This window comes from Oncorhynchus masou, chromosome 29 (assembly GCF_036934945.1).
Source record: "Oncorhynchus masou masou isolate Uvic2021 chromosome 29, UVic_Omas_1.1, whole genome shotgun sequence".
NCBI classification, from domain to species: Eukaryota; Metazoa; Chordata; class Actinopteri; order Salmoniformes; family Salmonidae; genus Oncorhynchus; species Oncorhynchus masou.
The window spans coordinates 19151065-19171216 of record NC_088240.1 but is presented as its reverse complement, the minus strand read 5'-3'; the positions used below and the strand labels follow the sequence as shown (position 1 = coordinate 19171216).

At 46.6% G+C, this 20152-nt stretch overlaps 1 protein-coding gene across 2 annotated transcripts in view; it reads left to right on the top strand.

Moving 5' to 3' along the window:
* LOC135519129 (protein dopey-2-like) overlaps window positions 1-20152 on the top strand; it is an 80121-nt gene that overhangs the window by 52926 nt on the left and 7043 nt on the right. For both annotated transcript variants that reach the window (XM_064944197.1, XM_064944196.1), the window contains 5 exons: window positions 6099-6233; window positions 6355-6410; window positions 6537-6641; window positions 12055-12121; window positions 12363-12519. In XM_064944197.1, the coding sequence (XP_064800269.1) occupies window positions 6099-6233; window positions 6355-6410; window positions 6537-6641; window positions 12055-12121; window positions 12363-12519 (520 nt within the window). The remainder of the gene's footprint in view (window positions 1-6098; window positions 6234-6354; window positions 6411-6536; window positions 6642-12054; window positions 12122-12362; window positions 12520-20152) is intronic.

Below are 20152 nucleotides of genomic sequence, written 5' to 3'. Positions count from 1 at the left end.
GGGTTGAGGAGGCAGACTCAGGAGAAAGGTTGGAGAAGGTATGAGCAGAGGGAAGAGATGATAGGATGGAAGAGGAGAGAGTAGCGGGGAGAGAGAGCGAAGGTTGGGACGGCGCGATACCATCCGAGTAGGGGCAGTGTGGGAAGTGTTGGATGAGAGCGAGAGGGAAAAGGATACAAGGTAGTGGTCGGAGACTTGGAGGGGAGTTGCAATGAGGTTAGTGGAAGAACAGCATCTAGTAAAGATGAGGTCGAGCGTATTGCCTGCCTTGTGAGTAGGGGGGGAAGGTGAGAGGGTGAGGTCAAAAGAGGAGAGGAGTGGAAAGAAGGAGGCAGAGAGGAATGAGTGAAAGGTAGACGTGGGGAGGTTAAAGTCGCCCAGGACTGTGAGAGGTGAGCCGTCCTCAGGAAAGGAGCTTATCAAGGCATCAAGCTCATTGATGAACTCTCCGAGGGAACCTGGAGGGCGATAAATGATAAGGATGTTAAGCTTGAAAGGGCTGGTAACTGTGACAGCATGGAATTCAAAGGAGGCGATAGATAGATGGGTAAGGGGAGAGAGAGAGAATGACCACTTGGGAGAGATGAGGATCCCGGTGCCACCACCCCGCTGACCAGAAGCTCTCGGGGTGTGCGAGAACACGTGGGCGGACGAAGAGAGAGCAGTAGGAGTAGCAGTGTTATCTGTGGTGATCCATGTTTCCGTCAGTGCCAGGAAGTCGAGGGACTGGAGGGAGGCATAGGCTGAGATGAACTCTGCCTTGTTGGCCGCAGATCGGCAGTTCCAGAGGCTACCGGAGACCAGGAACTCCACGTGGGTCGTGCGCGCTGGGACCACCAGATTAGGGTGGCCGCGGCCACGCGGTGTGGAGCGTTTGTATGGTCTGTGCAGAGAGGAGAGAACAGGGATAGATAGACACATAGTTGACAGGGTACAGAAGAGGCTACGCTAATGCAAAGGAGATTGGAATGACAAGTGGACTACACGTCTCGAATGTTCAGAAAGTTAAGCTTACGTAGCAAGAATCTTATAGACTAAAATGATTGAAATGATACAGTACTGCTGGAGTAGGCTAGCTGGTAGTGGCTGCGATGTAGCTAACCTAGAAAATCGCTCTAGGCTAAACAATTGACTTAGATACAAAGACGGCTATGTAGCTAGCTAGCTACGATCAAACAAAACAAACCATTGTACTGTAATAGTTACTACAGTGCTGCTATTCGGGGGCTAGCTGGCTAGCTACGTTAAGAGAACGACAATAGCTGGCCAGCTAACCTAGAAAATCGCTCTAGGCTACACAATTGTCTTAGATACAAAGACGGCTATGTAGCTAGCTAGCTACGATCAAACAAAACAAACCGTTGTACTGTAATAGTTACTACAGTGCTGCTATTCGGGGGCTAGCTGGCTAGCTACGTTGAAAGACCGACAATAGCTGGCCAGCTAACCTAGAAAATCGCTCTAGACTACACAATTGTCTTAGATACAAAGACGGCTATGTAGCTGGCTAGCTACGATCAAACAAATCAAACCGTTGTACTGTAATGAAGTGAAATGAAAAATGTGATACTACCTGTGGAGCGACGCGGAATGTTGACCGGGTAGTTGGAGTTCAATTCGGTAGAGGTTGGCTAGCTGTTGGCTAGCTAGCTAGCAGCATTTCCTGCGGACCGAAGTGTAGATGCGACCGCTCGCTCCAACCGGAACCACACATACACATACACACACCTCCCATCACAACAAGACGGTGACACATACATACACACACATACACACACCTCCCATCACAACAAGACGGTGACACATACATATACACACACACACACCTTCCAACACAACAAGAGGGCGACACATACACACACACACACCATCCATCACAACAAGAGGGCGACACATACACACACACACACCTTCCATCACAACAAGAAGGTGACACATACACACACACACACCTTCCATCACAACAAGAGGGCGATACATATACACACACACACACCTTCCATCACAACAAGAGGGCGATACATACACACACACACACCTTCCATCACAACAAGAGGGTGACACATACATATACATACACACACACACCTTCCATCACAACAAGAGGGTGACACACACACACACATACATACACACACCTACCATCACAACAAGACGGTGACACATACATACATACATACATACATACATACATACATACATACATACATACATACATACATACATACACCTCCCATTACAACAAATCGGTGACACATACATACACACACATACACACACCTCCCATCACAACAAGACGGTGACACATACATACACACACATACACACACCTCCCATCACAACAAGACGGTGACACATACATATACACACACACACACACCTCCCATCACAACAAGAGGGTGACATATACATATACTCACACACACACACACACACCTTCCATCACAACAAGAGGGTGACGCATACATACACACACAAACACACACACACCTTCCATCACAACAAGAGGGCGACACATACATACACACACCTTCCATCACAACAAGAGGGTGACATATACTCTCACACACACACAACTTCCATCACAACAAAAGGGTGACACATAATTATATACTCACAGACAGACCTCCCATCACAACTAGAGGGTGACATATACTCTCACACACACACACACACCTTCCATCACATCAAGAGGGTGACACATACATATACTCACACACACACCTCCCATCACAACAAGAGGGTGACACATACATATACTCACACACACACCTCCCATCACAACAAGAGGGTGACATATACTCACACACACACACACACCTTCCATCACAACAAGAGGGTGACACATACATATACTCACACACACACCTCCCATCACAACAAGAGGGTGACACATACATATACTCACACACACACCTCCCATCACAACAAGAGGGTGACACATACACGCACGCACGCACGCACGCACGCACGCACGCACGCACACACACACATCTCCCATCACAACAAGAAGGTGACACATACATACATACATACATACATACATACATACAGTGCCTTGCGAAAGTATTCGGCCCTCTTGAACTTTGCGACCTTTTGCCACATTTCAGGCTCTAAACATAAAGATATAAAACTGTATTTTTTTGTGAAGAATCAACAACAAGTGGGACACAATCATGAAGTAGAACGACATTTATTGGATATTTCAAACTTTTTTAACAAATTAAAAACTGAAAAATTGGGCGTGCAAAATTATTCAGCCCCTTTACTTTCAGTGCAGCAAACTCTCTCCAGAAGTTCAGTGAGGATCTCTGAATGATCCAATGTTGACCTAAATGACTAATGATGATAAATACAATCCACCTGTGTGTAATCAAGTCTCCGTATAAATGCACCTGCACTGTGATAGTTTCAGAGGTCCGTTAAAAGCGCAGAGAGCTGTGTGGCTCAGTCGGTAGAGCATGGCGCTTGCAACGCCAAGCGTCGTGGGTTCGATTCCCGCTGGGACCACCCATATGTAAAAAAGTAGTGGCCCCAGCCGACTTGTAAGTCGCTTTGGACAAAAGCGTCTGCTAAATGGGATATATTATTATTATTTATTATTATTATTATTATTATTATTATTATTATTATTATATTATGAAGAACAAGGAACACACCAGGCAGGTCCGAGATACTGTTGTGAAGAAGTTTAAAGCTGGATTTGGATACAAAAAGATTTCCCAAGCTTTAAACATCCCAAGGAGCACTGTGCAAGCAATAATATTGAAATGGAAGGAGTATCAGACCACTGCAAATCTACCAAGACCTGGCCGTCCCTCTAAACTTTCAGCTCATACAAGGAGAAGACTGATCAGAGATGCAGCCAAGAGGCCCATGATCACTGGATGAACTGCAGAGATCTACAGCTGAGGTGGGAGTCTCTGTCCATAGGACAACAATCAGTCGTATATTGCACAAATCTGGCCTTTATGGAAGAGTGGCAAGAAGAAAGCCATTTCTTAAAGATATCCATAAAAAGTGTCGTTTAAAGTTTGCCACAAGCCACCTGGGAGACACACCAAACATGTGGAAGAAGGTGCTCTGGTCAGATGAAACCAAAATTTAACTTTTTGGCAATAATGCAAAACTTTATGTTTGGCGTAAAAGCAACACAGCTCATCACCCTGAACACACCATACCCACTGTCAAACATGGTGGTGGCAGCATCATGGTTTGGGACTGTTTTTCTTCAGCAGGGACAGGGAAGATGGTTAAAATTGATGGGAAGATGGATGGAGCCAAATACAGGACCATTCTGGAAGAAAAACTGATGGAGTCTGCAAAAGACTTGAGACTGGGACGGAGATTTGTCTTCCAACAAGACAATGATCCAAAACATAAAGCAAAATCTACAATGGAATGGTTCACAAATAAACATATCCAGGTGTTAGAATGGCCAAGTCAAAGTCCAGACCTGAATCCAATTGAGAATCTGTGGAAAGAACTGAAAACTGCTGTTCACAAATGCTCTCCATCCAACCTCACTGAGCTCGAGCTGTTTTGCAAGGAGGAATGGGAAAAAATGTCAGTCTCTCGATGTGCAAAACTGATAGAGACATACCCCAAGCGACTTACAGCTGTAATCGCAGCAAAAGGTGGCGCTACAAAGTATTAACTTAAGGGGGCTGAATAATTTTGCACGCCCAATTTTTCAGTTTTTGATTTGTTAAAAAAGTTTGAAATATCCAATAAATGTCGTTCCACTTCATGATTGTGTCCCACTTGTTGATTCTTCACAAAAAAAATATAAAGCTGTATCTTTGTTTGAAGCCTGAAATGTGGCAAAAGTTCGCAAAGTTCAAGGGGGCCGAATACTTTCGCAAGGCACTGTACATACATACACACACACACCTTCCATCACAACAAGAGGGTGACACATACATACTGTAACGGTTTTGACTTGAGGTTATTATTTATAGGGGTGCCAGGTAGGTTGTGCCTACCAGAGAAAACATTGGTTTTTCCTTTTAGTTTGGGAGGGAATGAGTCCCATCTGGTCCGTCAAGTCTACACCAATACAAAGGACATATGTAAAAGTCAGGATGGAAATAAACTTTTCATAAACAGTTAAAACATTGGAAAGAACTTCAAAAACAACTATATTCTTTTGCGTGGGTTGTATTAGCAACATCAATGATTACACACACATATAATAATATAACACAATGAGTTCTGGTTCTTCTAGAAATGTCCTGTACCTCGGGCCTAAAGAGTCCAGCCCGGTAAAGGAGTTCAGTGAACTCAAGTGACTTTTGTCACGCAATGTTTGTCCGTTCATTCCGTGTAGCATAAACCCAGTATTAAACATACGCTTTAAAGTTCTGTGGTAAAATAATTGTATCAACTCTTACTAAGTCCTCAACTACAACTAACTACCTAAATCATCACAGTATACATCACATCAAAACAAATGAAATGAAATACCGTATACAAAAAGGTTGTAGTCAGTCGGTCACAATCCAATCCGCCAACAGACGAATAACAGAGAGGTGTAGTCCACGGACGCAAAGAGTGGATCCGATCCTGGGTAAACTCTATTAGGCTACAAAACATGTTTAACGGCAACAAAACAAACGGAATAGAGAAGCTTTGAAACTGAGGGTTGAACACATCCTCATTCACGTCTCCATCACAACCTCACTTTTGCGCAGCTGATGCTGGCTATTTAATTGGGAATTAAAGGGAAAGCACCCTATTGGAAGGAGAAGCACTGAGACTGTTCAGGGCCGTCACAATACACACACACACACACACACACCTTCCATCACAACAAGAGGGTGCCACATATATATACACACACACACCTTCCATCACAACAAGAGGGTGCCACATATATATACACACACACCCCTTCCATCACAACAAGAGGATGGCACATACATACATACATACATACATACATACACACACACCTTCCATCACAACAAGAGGGTGACATATACATACACACACACACACACACACACCTTCCATCACAACAAGAGGGTGACACAAAGTATGCCCCCCCTCTCTCTATCTCCTCCTCTCTCTTTCTCTCGCTCTCCATATCTCTGTAGATATTGCCTGTGTCCAGTGAGTCTCATCTGACCATTGTGGATCTGGTGAAGTCCCTGGGAACGCTCCATACAGACAACATCCTGCAGATGGTCAAAGAGGTGGTAAAGAAACCCCACCAGATCAAAGGAGACCAGGTTTGCACACACACAAAGAATTGACTGTTAACTCAGAGAGAAATGACATGGTGGTATAGTGGTCATCTGAAGGTCATAGTTGATGCAACTCCCTTCTGTGTCTCCTTCGTCTGTGTGGCAGAAGTCCACCCTGGTAGACATCCCCATGCTACAGTTCAGCTATGCCTACACCCAGAGGTAACAAACAACGACATACTGCCATGTAGTTAGTAATACACTTCAGTTCTTGCCTACATGTGATATTATTTAACAATGTTTCACCACCCTTCTGTCTGTCTGTCTCTGTCTCTTTGTCTTTGGTAGTATTCCAGCTCAGGTGCTCCAGGAGAATGTGGCACCCCTCCTCAGTCTCCTCAGAGAGTCTGTGCAGCTCAACCTGGCTCCGCCCGGACACTTCCTGCTGCTGGGGTTAGTCGTCAACTTCTTATCCGTCTGACACATGTACTAAACTGTTCACTTGATGTCCAGAAACCGGTCTCAGTTATTGATCACATAACATATGCCATTTAGCAGACTTTTTTTTTATCCGAAGCGACTAATCAATCAATGACGTGATTTTATGAAGCCCTTTTTACATCAGCCAATGTCACAAAGTGCTATTCAGAAACCCAGCCTAAAACCCCAAACAGCAAGCAATGCAGATGTAGAAGCATGTTGGCTAGGAAAAACTCCCAAGAAAGGCAGGAACCTAGGAAGAAACCTAGAGCGGAACCAGGCTCTGAGGGGTGGCCAGTCCTCTTCTGGCTGTGCCCGGTAGAGATTATAACAGTACATGGCAAAGATGTTCAAATGTTCACAGATGACCAGCAGGGTCAAATAATAATAATCACAGTGGTTGTAGAGGGTGCAACAGGTCAGCACCTCAAGAGTAAATGTCAGTTGGCTTTTCATAGCCGATCATTCAGAGTTAGAGACAGCGTGTGTGTGTGTGTGTGTGTGTCTGGGACAAGGTAGCACGTCTGGTGAACAGGTCAGGGTTTCATAGCCGCAGGCAGTTGAATCTGGAGCAGCAGCACGACCAGGTGGACTGGGGACAGCAAGGAGTCATCAGGCATGGTGCTAGGGCTGAGAGAGAAGACAGAACACCGGATAAGACAGGAGAAATACTCCAGATATAACAGACTGACCCTAGCCCCCCGACATAAACTATTGCAGCATAAATACTGGAGGCTGAGACGGGAGGTGTCAGGAGACACTGTGGCCCTGTCCGCCATCCAAGCAGGATATAACCCCACCCACTTTGCCACAGCACCCGCACCACTAGAGGGATATCTTCAATCCACCAACTTAATACCCTGAGACAAGGCTGAGTATAGCCCACGAAGATCTCCCCCACGGCACGAACCCGAGGGGGGCGCCAACCCGGACAGGAAGATCACGTCAGTGCCTCAACCCACTCAAGTGACGCACCCCTCCTAGGGACGGCATGGAAGAGCACCAGTTAGCCAGTGACTCAGCCAGTGACTCAGCCACTGTAATAGAGTTAGAGGCAGATAGTCGAGACCGAGTCTGCGTCTCTCACATGGATAGGCAGACCATTCCATAAAAATGGAGGTCTATAGGAGAAAGCTCTGCCTCCAGCTGTTTGCTTAGAAAATCTAGGGACAATAAGGAGGCTTGCATCTTGTGACCGTAGTGTACGTGTAGGTATGTATGGCAGGACCAACTCAGAAAGATAGATTGGCACAAGCCCATGTAATGCTTTGTAGGTTAGCAGTAAAACCTTGAAATCAGCCCTAGCCTTAAGTGATCAAATGTCTTGGGTTCTAGTCAAGATTCTAGCAGCCGTGTTTTGCACTAACTGAAGTTTATTTAGTGCTTTATCCGGGTAGCCGGAAAGTAGAGCATTGCAGTAGTCTAATCTAGAAGTGGCAAAAGCATGGATTAATTTTTCTGCATCATTTTTGGACAAAGTTTCTGATTTTTGCAATGTTACGTAGATGGAAATAGTCTTGATATGTTTGTCAAAAGAGAGATCAGGGTCTTTGTTTATTGGGACTTAGAACTAGCATCTCTGTTTTGTACGAGTTTAAAAGTAAAACATTTGCTGCCATCCACTTCCTTATGTCTGAAACACTGGCTTCCAGGGAGGGCAATTTTGGGGCTTCACCATGTTTCATCGAAATGTACAGCTGTGTATCGTCCACATAGCAGTGAAAGTTAACATTATGTTTCCGAATGACATCACCAAGAGGTAAAATATATAGTGAAAACAATAGTGGTCCTAAAAACGGAACCTTGAGAAACACTGAAACTTACAGTTGATTTGTCAGAGGAAAAACCATCCACAGAGACAAACTGATATCTTTCTGACAGATAAGATCTAAACCAGGCCAGAATTTGTCCATGTAGACCAATTTGGGTTTTACAATCTCTCCAAAAGAATGTGGTGATCGATGGTATCAAAAACAGCACTAAGGTCTAGGAGCACGAGGACAGATGGTCTGGTCTGATGCCATTAGAAGGTAATTTACCACCTTCACGAGTGCGATCTCAGTGCTATGATGGGGTCTAAAACCAGACTGAAGTTTTTGTATACATTATTTGTCTTCTGGAAGGCAGTGAGTTGCTGGGCAACCGCTTTTTCTAAAATGTTTGAGAGGAATGGGAGATTCGATATAGTCCGATTTTAGCTTTTTAAAATATTTTCTTGGTCAAGGTTTGGCTTTTTCAAGAGGGGCTTTATTACTGCCAGTTTTAGTGAGTTTGGTACACATCCGGTGGATAGGGAGCCGTTTATTATGTTCAACATAGGAGGGCCAAGCACAGGAAGCAGCTTTTTCAGTAGTTTAGTTGGAATAGGGTCCAGTATGAAGCTTGAAGGTTTAGAGGCCATGACTATTTTCATCAATGTGTCAAGAGATATAGTACTAAAACACTTGAGTGTTTCCCTTGATCCTAGGTCCTGGCAGTGTTGTGCAGACTCAGGACAACTGAGTTTTGGAGAAATAGGCAGATTTAAAGAGGAGTCCGTAGTTTGCTTTCTTATGATCATGATCTTTTTGTCAAAGAAGTTCATAAATGTATCACTGCTGAAGTGAAAGCCATCCTCTCTTGGGGAATGCTGCTTTTTAGTTAGCTTTGCGACAGTATCAAAAATACATTTAGGATTGTTCTTATTCTCCTCAATTAAGATGGACAGATAGTACCCTCACTGCTGCTCTATCATCCTATCTTTCCAAGCTAAATCGGAAGACTTCCAGTTTGGTGTAGCGCCATTTCCGTTACAATTTTCTGGAAGCTTGCTTCAGGGCTCGTGTATTTTCTGTATACCAGGGAGCTAGTTTCTTATGACAAATGTTTTTTGTTTTTAGGGGTGCGACTGCTTCTAGGGTATAACGCAAGGTTAAATTAAGTTCCTCAGTTTGTTGTACGCCGACGTCCTTGGGTAGGTGGAGGGAGTCTGGAAGGGCATCTAGGAATCTTTGGGTTGTCCGAGAATTTATAGCAAGGTTTTTGATGATCCTTGGCTGGTGTCTGAGCAGATTATTTGTTGCGATTGCAAACGTAATAAAATGGTGGTCTGATAGTCCAGGATTATGAGGAAAGGCTCCAAAAGCCTTTTGGAGTGGGTCTGTGTACTTATACATGTGACTATTAAATTAACCAAAAATGTGAATATTATCTTCCATGACTGCAAGGTCCGATAGGAATTCAGGGAACTCGGAAAGGAACGCTGTATACGGCCCAGGAGGCCTGTAAACAGTAGCTATAAACGTGATTGAGTAGGCTGCATAGATTTCATGACGAGAAGCTCAAAAGACGAAAACGTAGTCTTTTTTTAAATTTTTTTGTAAATTGAAATTTGGTATCGTAAATGTTAGCAACACCTCCGCCTTTGCGGGATGCGCGGGGGATATGGTCACTAATGTATCCAGGAGGAGAGGCCTCATTTAACACAGTAAATTCATCAGGCTTAAGCCATGCTTCAGTCAGGCCAACCACATTAAGATTATGATCAGTGATTAGTTAATTGACTAAAACTGCCTTGGAAGTGAGGGATCTAACATTAAGTCACCCTATTTTGAGGTGAGGTATCACGATCTCTTTCAATAATGACAGGAATGGAGGAGGTCTTTATTCCAGAGAGATTGCGAAGGCGAACACCGCCATGTTTAGTTTTGCCCAACCTAGTTCGAGGCACAGACACGGTCTCAATGGGGATAGTTGAGCTGACTACACTGACTGTGCTAGTGGCAGACTCCACTAAGCTGGCAAGATGGCTAACAGCTTGGTGCCGAGCCTGCACCCTATCTCATTGTGGAGCTAGAGGAGTTACAGCCCTGTCTATGTTCATAGATAAGATGAGAACACTACTCCAGCTAGGATGGAGTCTGTCACTCCTCAGCAGGCCAGGCTTGGTCCTGTTAGTAGGTGAGTCCCAGAAAGAGGGCCAATTTATTTACAAATTCTATATTTTGGGAGGGGCAGAAAAATGTTTTCAACCAGCGATTGAGTTGTGAGACTCAGCTGTAGAGCTCATCACTCCCCCTAACTGGGAGGGGCCAGAGACTCTGCTGTAGAGCTCATCACTCCCCCTAACTGGGAGGGGGCCAGAGACTCTGCTGTAGAGCTCATCACTCCCCGTAACTGGGAGGGGGCCAGAGACAATTACTTGATGCCAACACATCTTTCAGCTGATTTACAGATTGAAGCTATGTTGCGCTTGGTGACCGCTGACTTTTTCATCCTAACATCGTTGGTGCCGACGTGGATAACAATATCCCTATACTCTCTACACTCGCCAGTTTTAGCTTTAGCCAGCACCATCTTCAGATTAGCCTTAACGTCGGTAGCCCTGCCCCTGGTAAACAGTGTATGATCGCTGGATGATTTAAAAAAAAAAATCTAATACTACGGGTAATGGAGTCGCCAATAACTAGGGTTTTCAATTTGTCAGAGCTAATGGTGGGAGGCTTCAACGTCTCAGACCCCGTAATGGGTGGAGGAGAGACCAGAGAAGGCTCGGTCTCTGACTCCGACTTGTTGCTTAATGGGAGAACCGGTTGAAAGTTTCTGTCGGCTGAATGAGCGACACCAGTTGAGCATTCCTACAGCATTTCCCTCCAGAAGCCATGACAAAATTGTCCGGCTGCGGGGACTGTGCGAGAGGATTTCTACTACTATCTGTACCTATTGGTGGCACAGCCTGCTGCCTGGCCTGCACCCTATCTCCTTGTGGAGCTAGAGGAGTTAGAGCCTTGCCTATGGTGGCAAATTACCCTTACTTAACTATTGCGTCTGAAGCTGGGCTTGCAGCACGGCTATTCTCACCATAAGGCGATTTGTTCTCCTGTATATTATGAGTACAGCGACTGCAATTTGAAGGCATAATGTTAATGTTACTACTTAGCTTCAGCTGGTGGAGGTCCTGTAGAACCATGTCCAGGGTGAAAAAGTTGAATGAAAAAAGTTGAGCGAGGGGGAAAAAATAAATAAAAATATAAAACGGTAATTTAAAAAATACGTAAAGTTGGCAGGTAGCAAAGTTACACGAGCAACAAAACGCACAGCAGCACATAAACAAGTCCACAAGTTGTGACAGGAAATGACGTCAGCACTCGATTCACAAATAACTCACCTTACAGCCATGCGTGCATACATCTGTGGTCATACTGATTTTTTTACTGTAGACATTGTTCCCAGCGTAACACACTCTGTTGTTTGAAACAATGTAAATGTTATTTCCAAACATAAGTAGTACATCCCACATCAATAGACATGCTTTGGTTTGCTACTGTATCAGAATCAACAAGATATTATTGCACTCTAGTCTACTTCTCCATAGCTGTACAGACATCTTTCTCCTCTCCTACTACAGGATCCTCAATGACTTTGTAAACCGACTCTCCAACCTGGACAATAAGAAGGACACTAGAGACATGCAGGTAAGACATGGAGCACAGTAGCACAGCCCTAGCTGTAGCCTAATGTACACCTTCCACGCCATCCGCTAGGTCCGATTGAATGAAATTATGCAATATCGAACGTCCGCTCCTGTCCGCCCATGTCCCCCCATGTCTACACCGAAATGTGTGGACAGGACCGGACGTTTCATTAAAACGAAAGATTGAGAGGGTACAGTGTGAGATGCATGATAATGATGGTTACCATGTTGATGTCCTGTAGGAAGTGACCCAGAAGATCCTGGAGGCGGTGGGTGGGGTGGCGGGGTCATCTCTGGAACAGACCAGCTGGCTCAGCCGCAATCTGGAGGTCAAGAACCAGCCACAGGTGTGTCCTGAGACCGAGGAGCCATCCATGGAACTGAACCTGGACCTCTATGGTAACCAAACACACACACACACACACACACACACACACACCTGGAGACATCCCTGGCTTCTATCAGGAACAGACTGAATGCTAGGTTCGCTCTAAAAATGCAATATCGAATGTCCACTCCTGTCCGTATACGTTTGCACTTTTCCAGGACACTTTTCCAAGGAGCTGCGGATGGAAGCGGATGTTCAATTGATGTTATTTTGAAGTGGAAGGTGTACATTAGGCTTTAAAATGGGTCAGATGTCACGACTTCCCCCGAAGTTGTTCCCTCTCCTTGTTCGGGCGGTTGACGTCACCGGCTTTCTAGCCGCCACCGATCCATGTTTCATTTTTCCTTTTGTTTTGTCTGTTTTACACACCTGGTTCTCATAATTATGTTCCTTATTTAACCCTCTGGTTTCCCTTTCTGTTTTGTGCGTGATTGTCTTTCGTGTATTCCGGTGTGTTCTTTGAGTCCTGTTTTGTCCTTGTTTGGAACGGGATTTTGTTACGTTTTGGATTGAGTAAATCAGTGATTGTTACTCTTATCTGTGTCCTGTGCCTGACTCCTTCGCTATCTTTTAGATAGACTCTGACAGAATCACGCACCACATACATGGAGTCAGCAGGTGCAGCCAGCCCTCCGCTTCAAATGGAGGAGCGCGTTCAGCAGCATGTGACCATGCTGCAGAGTATGGGTACAGCCATGAATCGCGTGCTGCAAACCATGGACCGATGGGAGAGAGGGGGTTTTCCCGTGAACCCTGTGTCGTCTCCTCAGGTTCCACCACTACCTACCGGTGGGATTCAGCTCTCGCTCCTGGGGGCGTATGATGGGACAGCTGCTGGGTGTCAGGGGTTCCTACTCCAGCTGGAGCTCTACCTGGAATCTGTCCGGCCAGCTCCTTCAGGACGCGAGAGAGTGAACGCCCTCATCTCCTGTCTGACCGGTAAAGCCCTGGAATGGGCCAACGCCATCTGGGGCAGGGAATGTCAGACGTTTGATGATTATGAGGAGTTCGCCCACCGTTTCTGGGCGGTATTCGATCATCCCCCAGAGGGAAGAGCGGCGGGGGAACACCTATTTCATCTACGTCAGGGGATGAGGAGCGCTCAAGATTTTGCGCTGGACTTTAGAACTCTGGCGTCCGGCGCGGGATGGAATGAGTGGGCCCTGATCGATCACGACAGGTGTAGCTTACAAGAGGACGTTCATCGGGAGCTAGCCTGCAGGGACACCACCCTGACACTGGACCAGCTGGTGGACCTATTGTTCCGGTTGGATAACCTGTTGGCCTCCCGCGGACGTCCTGATCGGGGTCCGTCAGTTCCATCCCCCAGCGCTCCTGATCCAACGCCTATGAAGTTGGGAGGCACTGCAATGAGGGGGACCGGAGGGGGGGACCATTCCCTGCACCAACTGTGGCCGCAGAGGGCACACTGCTGGTCAGTGCTGAGAGCGTTCCCCAGGAGGTAGAGGTAGAGGCAGCAGGCGGAGTGCTGGTGGATCATCCCAGGTGAGTAGGCACCCAACTGACCCAGAGCTCCCTGTTGCACACGTGGTTGTCGATAGAATTTCCCGAGTTTTCCCCGCGTTCCCAGCATAAGGCACTAGTAGATTCAGGCGCAGCTGGGAACTTTATCGACCGTTCCTTTGCTATGAGATTAGGGATCCCTGTTGTATCTGTTGATGTTCCCTTCTCTATACATGCCTTAGACAGTCGTCCTTTGGGGTCGGGGCTAATTAGGGAGGTCACAGCTCCGCTCACTATGATAACGCAGGAGAGTCATAGGGAACAAATTAGTCTCTTCCTAATCAACTGCGTTCCCTGTTGTGTTGGGGATTCCCTGGTTGGCTTCGCATGATCCCACTATTTCGTGGCAACAGAGGGCTCTCAAGGGATGGTCCCGTCAGTGCTCAGGGAGGTGTGTAGTGGTTTCCTTAGGTGCCACTACGGTGGAAGGTCCAAACCAGGTCTCCACAATGCACATTCCCCCCAAATATGCCGATTTGGCATTCGCCTTCTGTAAGACTGAACCATCGCCAGGCAAGGTGGGCAACGTTTTTCACCCGCTTTTCTTTCACCCTCTCCTACAGACCAGGTTCACAGAACGTTAAGGCAGATTCACTGTCCCGGATGTATGACACAGAGGAGTGGTCCGCAGATCCCGCTCCCATTATTACAGCTTTTTGCCTGGTGGCACCAGTGGTATGGGAGGTGGACGCAAACATCGAACGGGCGTCACGTTCAGAGCCCACTCCTACCCAGTGTCCGGTTGGGCGTAAGTGTGTTCCGTTCGATGTCCGCCATCGTTTAATCTGTTGGGCCCACACTTCAACCTCCTCTGGTCATCCTGGCATCGGTCGGACAGTGCGCTGTCTTGCTGGGAAGTACTGGTCGCCCACGTTAGCCAAGGACCTGAGGGTTTATGTGTCCTTCTGTTCGGTGTGCGCACAGTGAAAGGCACTTAGACACCTGCCCAGAGGGAAATTACAACCCCTTCCCGTTCCACAACGACCGTGGTGACACCTCTTGATGGATTTCCTGACGGATCTTCCACCCTCACGGGGTAACACCACGATCCTTGTCATTGTGGATCGGTTTTCTAAGTCCTGCCGTCTCCTTCCTTTGCACGGTCTCCCTACGGCTCTACAGACTGTGAAGGCCCTGTTCACCTACGTATTCCGGCACTCCGGGGTGCCTGAGGATATAGTTTCTGATCGGGGTCCCCAATTCACATCTAAAGTCTGGAGGCCGTTTATGGATCGCCTGGGGGTCTTGGTCAGCCTTACCTCAGGTTTTCACCCCGAGAGCAACGGGCAGGTGGACAGAGTCAATCAGGAGGTGGGTAGGTTTCTGCGGTCCTATTGCCAGGACTGGCCGGGGGAGTGGGCGATGTTTCTCCCCTGGGCAGAGATGGCTCAAAATTCCCTCCGCCACTCCTCCACTAACCTGTCACCTTTTCAGTGTGTGCTAGGTTACCAGCCGGTCCTGGCACCATGGCATCAGAGCCAGATTGAGGCTCCTGCGGTGGATGAATGGTTTCGGCACTTGGAGGAGACATGGGACGCTGCCCATGTGTGTCTGCAAAGGGCCATCAGGTGGCAGAAGATGAGTGCCGACCGCCACCGCAGTGAGGCCCCGGTGTGTGCACCGGGGGATCGGGTCTGGCTCTTGACCCGAAACCTGCCCCTTCACCTGCCCTGTCGTAAGCTGAGTCCGTGGTTTGTGGGGCCATTCAAAGTCCTGAGGAGACTGAACGAGGTTTGCTATCGGTTACAGCTCCCCCCTGATTACTGTATTAACCCCTCGTTCCATGTGTCTCTCCTCAGGCCGGTGGTGGCTGGTCCGCTCCAGCAGTCTGAGGTGCGGGAGGTTCCTGAAAAATAGCACACTCTTACAACCTTATCTTACGAGTGACTTAGCTTGGTATAACTCTGAAGTGCTTACATGCATAACAGTTTAACCGGCGTTATAACGGGTTCAGATTAAACACATGAATAAAGGAAAAAATACCTCATTGGCTGCTTATACAGAAGGGAGGAAATCAAACTTCACACGTATTATTCCTGGCATGAATTCACACTTCATCCTAACATACACTCTTCAACCTTTATGAACTACACCCGATGACATGAAAACTTAGCTAACTAGCAGCGCAGGATTGCCTTCCCTCCAACAGTGTGTTGCTACAATAAGGATCCCTGTTACAACAGTATTAGCTACGTAGTTCCGCTTGTATTATCATTTCCCCCGCACAGCGGACACGTAAACAATTCAAACAAAAGACAACGATATAACCTGTAAGTCTAACTGTCAGTTACACTCCCACCAATCACCGGTGATTTCTGTGAAAGGGGTCTGCAGGTTTCTTCACATGAAGAGTTGCATGAGCCAAGCGACCTCCCACCCTGAGGATACCTTGCTCATCCAGAAATGGACTCAATTTATGCAACTGGCTTGCTTTATCTTTGGTCTTGATGTCTTTCTGGTGCCTAAGGTTGTGTATCTCATGGGAGAAGGCTGCTTCTTGAACCATCTTTATAATGGTGAGCTCTGCCTCTCTCCTTTCTTCTATGCTTGTAGCTTCACTGGACCTCAATTTTAAGCCTATGGCTTCCTTGACACGTCGTTTGAGCCTGGCAATAGCTTTTACCACTCTTGCCCAGTCTGAGAACTTATGAAGGTGATCTAGTAATGATCTTTCTTCCTTTGCTTGGGTATCATGGACCAGGGATTTCAGCTCTGGATCATTGTCTGAGAACTCTTCCCCCTTGTCCTTTGGGAAGTTCTTCATGCCAAAGAAAGTCTGGACCTGTGAACAAGTTGGAAGCCATGAGCTGTTCTGATGTGAGACCTCTGGAAGCATGATCTGCAGGATTCTCTTCAGAGGTCACATCTCCATTGTTCGGGATCTGTGCTTTGCTTAATGCGTTGAATACGGTTAGCTACAAAGACGTGGAATCTTCTGGCTTCATTGTTGATGTAGCCAATAACTACCTTTGAGTCTGTCCAGAAGTATTCCTGTAGACCTTGTATCTCTAGCTCCTTTTTGAGCATGTCACTTGTTCGAACAGCTACCACCGCAGCTGAAAGTTCCAGTCGTGGTATGGTCATAACCTTGGAGGGGGCGACTCTCGACTTCCCCATAACTAGGGAGCAATGAACTTCTCCTGCGGTGCTGATTGTTCTGAGGTATGAGCACTCTCCATCCATGAGCACTCTAGCGTCGGAGAAGTGATGGAGCTCATAACTCTGCACCTCCTTGAAACTTGATGGCAAGTGGCTTCGTTTGATCCTTAACTCAGATAAGTTTTGTAGACCTTGGAGCCAGAATTCCCACTGGGAACGTAGGTCATCTGGAAGGGGGTCATCCCAGTCGATTTTGTCACGACACATCCTCTGCAAGATCTGCTTCCCTGCCAGGACAAAGGGTGCCACAAACCCAAGCGGATCATATACAGAGGCTACTGTAGACAACACTCCTCTTCTTGTGAGTGGGCGTTCCTTGACAACTACTCTAAACTGGAACTCATCTGATGCGACACACCACAGTACACCAAGTGCTCTCTCCATGTGTGGTTCACCCAGAGCCATATCCAGGTCTTTGGCAGCCTCGGCACGTTCTTCCTTGGGAATTGTGGCTATAACTTCCTTGCTGTTAGAGATAAACTTGTGCAACCGAAGTTTGCCGATGCTGCAAAGCTCTCTTGCTTCTTCCACCAGCTGGGCCGCTTCAGCTTCAGACGATACGCTCGTCAACCCATCATCAACATAAAAGTTCCTTTCTATGAACTGGATAGGCTTCTCGCTGAAGCTTCCTCGTCCTTCGGCAGCAAGATGTTTGAGACCATAGTTGGCGCAACCAGGAGATGAAGCTGCGCCGAACAAGTGGACCTTCATACGATACACTGAGGGTTGAGACTCCTAGATCTCCGTTCTCCCACCAAAGGAACCGTAGGTAATCTTGGTCTTCTGTTTTCACATAAAACTGGTGGAACATGCGCTCTACGTCACACATGATTGCAACTGGACCCTTACAAAAACGACAAAGGACGCCCAGCAATGTGTTTGTCAACTCTGGACCGGTAAGGAGATGATCATTCAAGGACGTCTCTCGAAACTTAGCTGAGCAGTCAAAGACGACTCGTATCTTCCCAGGCTTTTGTGGGTGATAAACCCCATGGTGCGGGATGTACCATGCTGGATGCTGGTTCATTTCCTCTTTAGAGACCTTCTCAGCATCTCTACAAGCTATAGTCTCTTCCATGAATGCTGTGTAGTCCTTGTAGTACTGCTTGTCTCTCCTTAGCCTCCTTTCCAGGCACTTGAGTCGGTGAACTGCACATGTTTTATTGTTCGGCAGATTCGTTCTTTCTTCCTTAAACGGCAGCGGCATCTCATAATGTCCATTGTCCTTACGTCTGATGCCCTCTTTCATTTTCTTCAGGAACCGGATATCCTCTTGAGATATGAGGTCCTCTTCTGCAGCTCTCTCGTTGAAGTCAGATTCAAGCGTCTTGATAATGTCCCGTGTTGTGATTACCTCTCTTACACGTGTTCTACAAACATAGTGTACTTGATTTGTGAGGTTGGTAAAAGATTGAAGGCTTGGCATCACCTGTCTAACGATAACCCGATGACTCACTCCAATAGGGTCGCCATAGTCGATACATGGATTTCCATAGCCGACTATGTTCCAGCCAAGATCTGTTCTCTGAGCAAAAGGCTGATTTCCCTTACCAGACACAATTTCTCTTGGAAGGAGAGCCTGGGAGCAGTTGTAGCCAATTAAGAGACCGACATCACAGCTCTGTTGAGGAGCAATCTCCTCTGCAATGTGTTCAAGATGAGACCATGCTCTTGCAGTCTCTGGAGTAGAAATATGATCTCTGTTTGCAGGAATAAACTCTCTCGAGTAGGTCGTTGGCAGAGGGATTTTCTTCTCCAAGTAAAGCCCTCTAACCTGCAAACCAGACAGCTTCTGGCAGGGCACAATGGTATTCCTTGAAGCCATTGTAGAGAGTTTCAGTTGGACTGGCTCCTTCCTTGTATTGAGAGCCTTTGTTGTCTCTTCAAGGATAAAAGTGGTGTCGCTCTGGGTGTCAAGAAGTGCATACACAAGAACTTCACGATCTGGCTCACTTGTGGTTGACACCCATACTGGAATGATTGTGGAGGTGTGAGTGTTGTTAATGTTCCTTATGACTCTGTTAGATATGGCCTCAATTGACGCTCTTGTCCCCTTATCTTGTGGGGTCTTCCTATCGCTTAACCTTTCTTTAGTACGATCTTCGTGCAGGCAGGATGGATGCCTCCTCTGACACGTGTCGCAGGTGTTCCTGTTATCACGATCTTTCGAGCGATGCCCAGGCCTTAAACAGCCAAAGCACAATTTATTCTCTTGAACAAACTTCTGTCGCTCTGCGGTGGGCTTATCCATGAACTTCCAGCATTTGTGGAGACTGTGACCTGACTTCTCACAGAAGACACAACTAGTAACAGTATCTTTCTCATCAGAGTTAGTTGCTAATACCCTTGCTCCGGGGCTTTGAATCGTTGGCGTCTTAGGTTTTCCATCTTCGCTTGGTTTTCAAAGCATGAAGGGATGTCACAGGATTGCAAGCGATCTTTGCTTCTCTCGTGAGAAACTTCACAAACTGACTGAAGCTTGGAAAGATCTCAGTTTCTTCTAAGATGTCTATGACCTTTCTATTCCATCTTGAAGTTAGCCAATCTGGAAGTTTAGCAAGGATCTTTTGGTTTTCATTACAGTCATTAAGCACCTCCAGGCCTTTATTCTGAGACATAGCAGCCTCACAGCTGCGGAGAAAGTCTACAAGGTCTCTAAGTTCAAGACTGTCCTTGGATCCTATCTTAGGCCATGCATTGAGCTTATCTCTGAAGGACTTGGCGATGAGAAATTTGTTTCCGTACCTTTCTTCAAGAATGGTCCATGCAGCATACTAGGCTGACTCTGTTCCTAACATAAAGTAACTTTCGATGGCTTTCTTGGCAGGCCCACCAATATATTTTCTCAAGTAATATATCTTCTCAGTTGCTGGTATGTTCTTCCTGTCTATCAGAGTCTGAAAAGAGACCTTCCAGTCAGTGAACGAGAGTGGTTCTCCATTGAATGTTACTGGTTCTGGT